Genomic DNA, 10,079 nt, shown 5'->3' on the forward strand with positions numbered 1-10,079 from the left:
AGAGCTTTGAGCACGCTGCAGAGTGCCTCTGAAGTTATCTGACTTGCGGCTGCCGATCGATAGACTGATCACCTATCGATCTTTCTTCCCGTCACCGAGCACAACCCCGACGTACCCCTTTCCCTGCCGGCTTCGAATTGCGGACGGATTAACTGACTTGGGCCCCGCCAGATGGAGCAACTTGTGTGGTTGTTCCGACGACCGGACCACCTGCGTCGTGATTGCAAGCGGCGTGAGTAAAGTTTTTTGCAACCAATAAGTTGTGTCTGCCTCTCCATTCACCAGCCCGCCCTGACGTACGAGCGTAACTCGAGTCGGCCCTGGCCGTCCGAGACACTGACAGCCATGAGGTTCTGATGACACTAGTCCCACCACAGATAAGGTCACATTTCTATACTGCCCTGCCCGCTTCCATTACCTTTCTAGACTTATAACTATACCAAAGTTATTTTTTAGGGTTAAAATGTCTTTATAAAGCCCTTTAAAATATTAAACTAATTTCCAAGAAATCATTCAGTATTTAAAGAAGTGGTTTGAGTCTTAAAACTGTGACAGCAAAATGCACTTCTCTATGTCACAAGGTTAGTCACAGTATTTGATATTAGAAACACAACCATGGGTTTGTTTCCTTTTCAATGTAAAATTATATATTATTAACTGGAGTTATGTCTATGTAGCAGTAGTAGACTAGATTATGATGTATATGTACCCCTTCTACCTTACAAAAGTGTCCCTGTATTTATTTATTCATTACTCTACGAAGTGAAGTGAAAAGGCAGGTAACAAGTGGGAGATACTTACAGTTCTGTAAGAGTTTTCTGTGGGTTTCTCCAAATTAATAGGTTCACCAGTATTTGGATATTTTCTCCTAAATACAGAAATTTGGGTACAAAATCCAACATCCTCAGCTCCAGGTGGTGGGGCTCCCAAGCCAGTAAATTCCACTGTATAATCATAGCAACCGGCTGCATCTAGTGCCCTAAGAAAAATAATTTAATCTTATCAAAATGTATTGGTCAGCATTTCATTCTGCTAAAATGTGAATCTTCCTGCAAGGAACCAGACTATAATCTTGCAACCTCTCAGGCATGTATGTAACCTCCAGTATAATAACTTCACTGAGATTTCAAACCTCTTTGAAGCTGAGCTCACGTGTAAGTATTTACAGAATCAGGGCCTTACTCTTTAGTACTACAGAAATAAGAACCAACTTCTATCAATGCATTTTTATATAAACCAAAAGCTGCTTTAATTTTCTGCAAGTATTTCCTATAAAACATACATATTCCTTATCTTCCCTAGCTAATGCGTCTCTCTCAGAACAGACACCATTAAAAATGAACTATGTATGGAAACCATTAGCTTTCTGCACTTTATGTCAAGCTTTCAGAATAAATGATTTTGAGAAATCATTTAAAAGATAACAAGAGCCACATAAGAACATATGCTTGAATCTTGATGTTTGCAGGCTCTTTATACCTAGAAAGAGAATGAAATCTAGCAGCTTGTGTCTGTAACAATGTGCAGAGATATCATATCAAGGTGAAAAAAGACCCATTCATTCCACTGCACCAGTGAGTGTTAAACAGCCAAAGGAAGCAAGGAAGAAACTTACTGGAGACAAGACACCCAATGCTGGAATCCTCAACCACAAGAGATCAAGCTGGGCACATCCAAACAAGCGTGCACGTAAAGTATGTGGTGCTGCAGAGCCATCTGTGGCACTGCACACATGCAGGCATTCCCTGTGCTGCTAATTTGCAGTGCTGGGGCTGGGGGAGGGAGAGGAGGCTTAACAGTAGGAGATCCCACCATCAAAAAACCTGTGCTAGAATAAAGTGGCACACACGTGGCAGCAGCGTGCACCACCCAAAACCAGAGCCTGGCTGGCTGGAGCCACACTCCAGCTGCCAGCCAGGGTCCCTGCTACTGGATTGCCACTGCTGAAGCCCCAGGAGGTCCCCAGGACCCCAGGTGCAAGTCCCCTACCCCACTTGGGGCAACTTGCCATGCGCTAGAGCACATGTGCACAAGCATTCCCTGGGGCAAGTAGCAGCAGCGCAACTGTGCTGCTGCTATTTGTCCTCAGGGAAATGCACGTGTGCGCTCGTCTGGATGTATACACTGACTTCATGACTGACTTCTTTTGAAACACGCTGCAAGACTCACAACACAAATGTGTGAGTGCTTCTATGCTTCTTACACTAAAGCAACAAACAGATACAGACATATAAAGGTGCTGGAGTACAGCCAACAAGCATCAGAAAATTCAAAGCCAGGACTGATGGTCCATTTTCAATTCCTGGAATAGTTATTTAAAGTAAATAAAAGTTATTCTAGAAAAGTGCCCCCACCACCATCTCGGGCATTATTTATTGTTCCTCAAGTAATGAGACTGCAACAGTGTATCAGCACCAGAGAGAAAGTGTCATTTCTTTCTTTGCCATTCTTCTCTCTCCTCTTTTTATGTGTTTGTCTTGTTTGCCTTCAAAAGACTGGACTCCAGACCATCCTAACTAAAAACTAATTTTCTCAAGGAAAATGATTAGCACTGTCTTTGAAACATCAAACAGGTTTTTTCTTTACAAATCTGTCCACAGTGAAAGGGAAAGGATAATTTTTTACCGATTTTCCTAAAGACAGAGGGTGACAATAACAGTGCAGAAGGTGGGTTACTTACTGCTTGCTTATAAATACAGCACAGTCACATCATACACGCATTTAACTTGCGCGAATTCAACTATATGCGGGGTGGGAGGGGGGGCAGGGCTTGAGTTTGCGGCGGCGGTGGGAGTTTTTGGCAGTGTGGTGGTAGCCCGGCAGGACGGAGCCATCCCCACCACCACCCCGCACTGCGCTGCTGCCACCAGCCGCACGGCTCCAAGCACGACTCCACGGCAGCAGCAGGAGGTTTTGGAGGCAGAGGCAGTCGCCTATACATGATTTTTGCCTTATGCAGTGACCTCAGAACCTAACCCCCGCGTAAGATGTGACATGCCTGTATTACACACCTTTCAAGCTCCCAAACAGTACTGTGCACTTTTACAATTTGTCAGAGCAGCAAGGCCAAACAAAATTATGTCAACATAACCTGTTGGAAGGTTATGCTAATAAAATGAGAAAAAGAGATGAAGACTAAGAGAAAGGAAAAAAGAAGGTAAGAATGGAGCAGTCTCCTTTGAGCAGTCTCAACAACTTTTTTTCAAATGTATCTTGAAATGGGATCCAAATATTTTCAATACAAATAATACATTTCTACCTTGATAAGTGGCTAACTTGGAAAGGTCTGAACATGACTGCTTTATTCTAGGAATGAACCTACTCTTCCATTTTTGTGAAATCATGTATTTGGTGATCACAGCAGACCTTAAGAATTAAAGTCTTTGTGGCAGAGCTAAACCTGCCTTAACAGGAAAGTATCCTATGATATTATTTACAGCAGTAGCTTACCTGTTGAAGTCAAGCATTACTTTAACTCTTGTGTTAACCTCTTTCCGCAGCTGCCTGCTTGCATCAGGGTCCCTTTTTTATATTATGGCAACAACAAATGCCAGAGCAGGATAAGGTCTTTATCTTGTGCAGACTCTACCAAGTCCAACATGGTAATAAAATATCTTGCTGTACCAAATGTAGTCCCACATCAACAGAGATACTCTTAATATTATGCTATATGCTGTCCCATTGGGATTATTTTTAATGTTGTGAAACATTTCTTTCCATGCTTTCAAAAAGAATTCCAGACTAATGGAATTTTTCATTAACAAGAATGAAAGGACAGGAGCCTAGAGAGCTCATGGGAGTTTATGATATATTTCTGTGCAGGATATTGTTAACATAAAGGCTTTGTTAAAACTTTACATTTTAAATGCTTTAACTGTTTCCCCTACTTTTTGTTTCTTCAGTAAAAGGGTTGAAAAGATTCAAGAAGTACTTATGACAATGGGAAAAAGCCAACTATGACAAGACACAAAACTTCAGAGCACACTTAACTTTATGTTGCAGCAATGAAGATTGGTTTCATTAACATCTTGTTGCTTACCAGGCCTGAGTATAATACCCTTTCACAGTCCCCTTCCCCACTCCACACGAAACACATTGTAAAATTAAATCTGTACCATGGCTTTTCATATTATTTCATAGTTAGCTAACTTACCAACTTTGAAATTGTGCTTGGTCCCATTCAAATTTGTGGTCTGGATGCCTGAATAGTGTTACCCCTGGCAGTAAAGGGTTAAATTCTGAGTTTGGAGTGCTGATAACAACCATGGCTGGAGCCATAAAACCAAATACCACTTCTGGAAACTTTTCCAGTTCTGTTGCTTCCAGGTGCTCTATTCTGCAAAGGGTAAGATTGCAAAAGTCCTTGAAATCCTACAGAGTCTTTTAACTTTATTTACAGTCAATTCAACAAAATATATGACAACAGGAGAACAACCTGAGTAGGTATAAATTGTTTGTGGAGATTCGTATTTTTTAGAGTCTCCTTCCCCTTTCACAAATCTTTATCATTTCACATCCTCCCCATTAACAATGTTTCTTACTATACTTAATTTAAATACAACCCAGGTCAGTAGTGCAGTAATGCAGTGCTATTCTGCTGTTTGAATTGCCGAAGTGTAAAACAGAAAGGATTGAACTCAGATTACTCAGATTAAGGATTTTAAACTCTTATGACCTCAAGTAATCTTGCAACATGTCAAAGTACATGCAAAAGAAAGAGTAAAACACAAAATACTACTCTATTTACAAATATTTCTCTTTATAATGTGTCTTGATTAATTAAAACTGGAGTATATCAGCTTGGTACTCACAATTCAATGCATGTTATCAAGTCAAAACCAAGCATGCAGGGGTCCTTCTGAGCAACTGAGCCATGATACAAGGTAACAGTTAGTGTCCTTTCACTTGGTTGCAGATAATCACCAGGAAGTGGAGATAATCTATGCCTAGAAAAGCATCAAAGCATCACAAATTAAAAGGACATAAGGACTTCTTTGGGAGAAAGCCATTTTGCCTGTACATGTCCTTCATAATGACTACCAATGAGATAAAGTACCTTCAACTCTGGTTGATTTCAACAGTAGAGGATGTTCAACCCTCAAGCAAAAGACGTTAGTAGTTGTTTTAGAAATTAAGAAAACCTAAGAAGGCTGAATCTTCACAAAAACACCACAGTAAAACTTTTACTGAGGATAAGTGCCACTAGCAGACAATCACTATCCAGTACAGTTCTGCTTTATCTTTATTTAATAGTGACATCTATTAGCAATTTATTTTCTTAATTTCATGCTTAAAATGGGTATTAATATGGTCTCTTGCACAGAAAAACAGTAATATGGATATTTTAAGTGTGTCAGCAGTGAGCCACATAAACGTAAAAAAACTCTTGCAAATAAGAAAAAAGCTTGCAATTAAAGACAATTTTGCAAAAATCTTGTTGGTCTAATAAAAGATATCATCTCTACTATGAGTCCTGACTGCCTTTTCCTCTAGACCAATACAGCTACAACCTGGATACCTGACACATGGAAGATACTGAATTTTAGCCAATTTTTTTAAAATGAAATCTTCATATTTTCCCAAGCAGGAAGCAACTGTGACCACCTGAGACCTGAGATTCTGCTCCTGCCTTTGTTTCCAGGTAATTTGCATCATCACAGATCCTCACAGGAGGTGAGAGGCTTCATACCAGCTATGAACTGACTTCCCAAAGGAATTTTCCATCTACTGACTCCTCTGTGAAATCCTATGAAATATGAACTTTCATTTCTACCCGCGAGAACTTTTACAATCTTTTCTCCAATGCCTGATGAAGGGTGTTTGTGCCTGACAGCTTGCAATTAAAGAAATGTTTTTGCAAAAATCATGGTGGTCTAATAAAAGATATAATCTCTGCTACAAGTCTGGATTGCCTTTTCCTCTAGATCAATAGGGCTACAACCTGGATACCTAAAACATACTCTAGCATTTTAAAAGGTAATTTAATTAAAATCACTGAAACAAATAATGGTGCTCAGGCATCCAATTAACAACCAGGCAGAGTCTCTGCCTGTACTTACAAATATCATGGAACAAAGAGTAAATTCATAATTAAAAAAAAAAAAAAAAAAAAATTCAGGCCAGAAGATTTATTGTGGAGGTTTAAATTCAAATCTTATTCACCCTGTTTTCTTTTGAAGTTATGAAGATTTCCCAGACATTTTTCCTTATTAGCCCATTACTGTAGTACTTTAAAAAGATGAAACTATAACCACAATATCCTATGTTACAAGTACTCAATCCCTGGCCTGCAGGCCTCATCTGGCCTGCAGGGGTCTGCACGTCTAAAAATTTGGCAGCAAGGGAATGGTGGGAGCAATTCTGCTCCCCTACTGACAAATTTCTTGACCTGTGAGGAGCCCCATGGGCTGGATAGCATGCTAGATCAGCATGTAGAGGGACCCCAGGGACCGATGTGGGCACACAGTGGCTGGCTGGAGGTGGTGTGGGGCCTGATCCTGCAGTATGGGCGGGAGTAGAGGCAGGGTGTGCCCCAGGGAAGTGCCACAGCCAAGGGAGGAGCACAGGGCCCCTATCCAGCAGCGCAGGTTCTAGGGACTTGGCAGCGCCCCCAGTTTGATGTGGTAAAAATATGTTATAATCTAGTCATTATGATTTTGCAATAACATTTGTGTAGCAGCTGTGTGGTAAAAAAATGTCTCATCTCCCTACACAAAGGCTTCACAGCTGAGAACTGTTTAGTTTCACTACATAATTGCTTCTGCATATTATCACACTTGCTTCTGCTAAGGTATGTAGGCCAATGATAGATTTACGAGTAGCACTAGACTTCTGCAGACATAGCCAGGAACAGATGCAACAAATAACTCCTTACGAGAGATAAGAGAAGAGGCACAGAGAAAGGTGCTGATGTAAAGAACTCAGACCTTGACCAAAGAATGACCGAAATGGACTTAAGGACGGCCCCAGGGAGGAGATTTAAGATGTAAATGAGACATGTATGTAAACCATCATAGAACATGTACCTGCTAGACATATGTTGTAAGACGTAATACTTGGGCTACCAATAATTACGCGACACGTTAGAATCTTTTGTTTATGTTAGCTATAAAAAGGAACCCCAGACTCTGTTTGGGGTCGACACGGATTTGAGTAAATTAAGCTCCCTTGTCGAACTTGTTTGCAAACAATAAATCTAAAATTGGACCCAGCCTGTGTGTAAGACTCTCTCCTAGAGGTGGATTGGACAAGCCTCCGGGGGCACGAAACTAGCCGTTTGTGCAACATTGACACCATAAAAGCTATGCAGATGGAAGCTGCATCCACACTGCTTCTCCCAGCACCCCCATTCCTCAACTGCAATGCAAGTGCAACTTTCAATGGGAAGGAAGCTGCGCTAGGGCTGGCTTTGGCGGGTAGGATGTCGAGAAGAAGACAGGGAGAAATAGAAGCAATATGAAAAGCAGCTTACAGTTCCCTGGTCCTGGCCAATTTTCCTCCAGCTAGGAACTGCACCTAGGCCTCCACTTCTTCTCCCAGCCCTCTGTTCTCCAGCTGAAGTGCAAATGCAGTTTCCAGCCACACAGTAGCTGGACCAGGGCCAGAGAGCTGGAAGCTGCTTCTATGATGTGATTCTGATTCAGCCGAACTGAATCGAGACAGTGATTCAAATCTCCGAATCGAAACACTGCCCCTCTGAATTGTCCGAATCTGAATCCAAAGTGAATACTTGCCGCTTCGCACAAGCCTAGTAAAGAGAAGTAGCAGTGGTGCAGGCTCAGCTTCCAGCTCCCCAGCCCTAGTACAGCTATTCACTGCCTGCAGCTCCACAGGCTGGTTTTATATGTTGGTGGCCCCTGACCTAAGCCAAACCTTGAAAAGGCAATTGTATTATCAACCCCAAAAATAAAATAGAAAATACAGGAGTACTAGGCTCATACCAAACCTGTTCAAGTGTTGGAAAAAGAAGTAGGCAAGAAAGCCAGCATGGTCACGTGTTTTTTGCTTTGTTTCCAACTCATATACTGTATTCAAAGTAATTTGCTTTCTTCTGTGAGAAGCATCTACACTCCTTGAGAACTGGAGTGGCAAAAAGGTGAACCAACCTTTGATTTTTTTCCCTATATCAAAGGGAGTTTAACTTGGAAATAGGCAAAACCTTGTAGTCTGGAAATGGAGGCATGTGGTATGCTACTGAACACTGTGTACCTGATACCTATTTTAACATCTTGGAATTTACAAAATTCTTCCTTCTTTTCTTAGGAAAATGACAAATGCCTAATGTCCAAAGTTATCTACCATAAAATAAGGAAACAGAAGAAGAGCAAGAGTTGGAGTCCTTCACAGTTTCAAAAACCTTACTCTGCTATCAGTTTTGAAGAGAGGCTATGATAGCAGCTAAATTCCAGAAGCACAATAAACTCAGATGCTAAATTCCCTTGTGTGTTTATATTAGAATCTATATCCTACATTTATCACTGAAGCAATGGCACTCTCAACTTCAAGACAGATTATTTTGTGTTTGGGACAGAACTTTACCCACAATCAGTCCATAAACTTGGGATTTAATGCTGCAAGAGATCACAAAATTCAACATCTTCTGAACAGAAGGCAAAAATGAGGGCTCTTCACATAACCTTCATACAGTAAGAGACAAAACCAAAAACAACGTCTGGCCCCTACTGATTGGAAAGAAAACAAACTATAGCTTGTGCAAATGTCAGTTTTGAAACTGGTTATGTAACCGTGGCACTTCGTGCCAATATAAGTGTAAAATAGTTTTACCAAATCAGTATGTAGTTTTCCTACATACCAGTAGTTTTACCAAATCACTGTACCCTTCCCAGTAAACTCCGTCCTCACATAGTGATATTCAGGACCTTAGTTCATTTCTCCTTGTACTGGTTCTCTTGGCAAGTACTGCTGTCACATGCCATGAGGCTGAACCAAATCCTGAATCTCGAATAAGAAAAATAACGTAAAACGGAGCTTACATTTTCTCCTTCATCACGTTCTCACAGATATCTAGACCAGCTAGCACTTCAATACACTTGCAGAATTTCAGCATCCAGAGTAGCGAACAATCAGCACACCCCAGATCTGCTACCTGTAAATTAGATTGCAAAAGAGCAGCCATTTATTATTCTATATGAAGACATTTCTGCAGCTTTCAGAAAAATATGCCACACAGATATTAACTATCACTTTTAGGAAGAAAGAATTAAACACATAGTATTGTTATGTAACTTTACATTTTAGTTGCAAGTTACCAAAGAATACTCAGGACTGTAAAAGATTCTTTTACAGGGGACATTTAGGCCCCAATCCTCCAAACTGTTCTACATTGATGGGTTTATGCAGACATTAAGTCTCAAATGCACAAGGTCTACAAGGGTTTAGGTTGTAGCCATGTTGGTCTAAGGACATAGGCAGACAAGGTTCCTTGGGTGAATTTGATATCTTTTATTAGACCAACCCAAATAGTTGGAGAATAGTTATTAAGCAAGCTTTCGGGTTCAAAAACCCTTCGTCAGGCAAAGGAAGTTTCAGCAGTTGGTGTGTGCTCTTCCTGGATGGAATGAAAAGTAAACAAGCCAGGGGCTGGGCTGGGCTGGGGAGTCAGTTGCCAGGCAGATTGTAATGTATCAAAAATCCAATGTCTATGTTTAGTCCCTGATCTCTAGTGTCCAGGAGGTTGATGAAATGGAGCTCATAGGCTCGTCTCTGGGAAGTGTTGTGCAAGTTTCCCTTGAGGATCAGGACTGAGAGATTGGAGAGAGAGTGGCCCTCCTGTGAGAAATGTGCCCCCACCGGTAATTGAGTGTTTCTGTCTTTGATGGATTTCTGGTGTGCATTCATTCTGGTGCGCAGTTGTTGTTTGGTCTCTCCTACATATCTTCGATCAGGGCATTTGGTGCATTGGATGAGGTATACTACATTTCTGGAGGTGCAGCTGTAAGATCCTGGGATGCTGATGGCTCTGTTGTGGGGTATAGTAATAGTGGGGGTAGTGGAGATGTGTTGGCAGGTTTTGCATTTCTTGTCCTGGCACGGTCTGGATCCTTTTGGTGTGTTCTGGG

General features: G+C 41.2%; 1 protein-coding gene and 1 long non-coding RNA gene across 7 annotated transcripts in view; one reads left to right on the forward strand and one right to left on the reverse strand.

Annotated features, from left to right (window-relative positions):
• HENMT1 (HEN methyltransferase 1) overlaps positions 1 to 10,079 on the reverse strand; it is a 48,359-nt gene that overhangs the window by 11,164 nt on the left and 27,116 nt on the right. For all 6 annotated transcript variants that reach the window (XM_006025640.3, XM_006025637.3, XM_006025641.3 and 3 more), the window contains 4 exons: positions 8,994 to 9,106; positions 4,812 to 4,946; positions 4,154 to 4,336; positions 802 to 979 (listed from right to left, as the gene is read on the reverse strand). In XM_006025640.3, coding sequence (XP_006025702.1) covers positions 802 to 979; positions 4,154 to 4,336; positions 4,812 to 4,946; positions 8,994 to 9,106 — 609 coding nt within the window. The remainder of the gene's footprint in view (positions 1 to 801; positions 980 to 4,153; positions 4,337 to 4,811; positions 4,947 to 8,993; positions 9,107 to 10,079) is intronic.
• On the forward strand, positions 2,502 to 5,672 carry LOC112550585. The gene is made up of 3 exons (XR_003094518.1): positions 2,502 to 4,048; positions 4,916 to 5,111; positions 5,642 to 5,672. It is a non-coding gene; the product is annotated as an uncharacterized LOC112550585 (long non-coding RNA).

This window comes from Alligator sinensis, unplaced genomic scaffold (assembly GCF_000455745.1).
Source record: "Alligator sinensis unplaced genomic scaffold, ASM45574v1 scaffold535_1, whole genome shotgun sequence".
Taxonomy (NCBI): domain Eukaryota; kingdom Metazoa; phylum Chordata; order Crocodylia; family Alligatoridae; genus Alligator; species Alligator sinensis.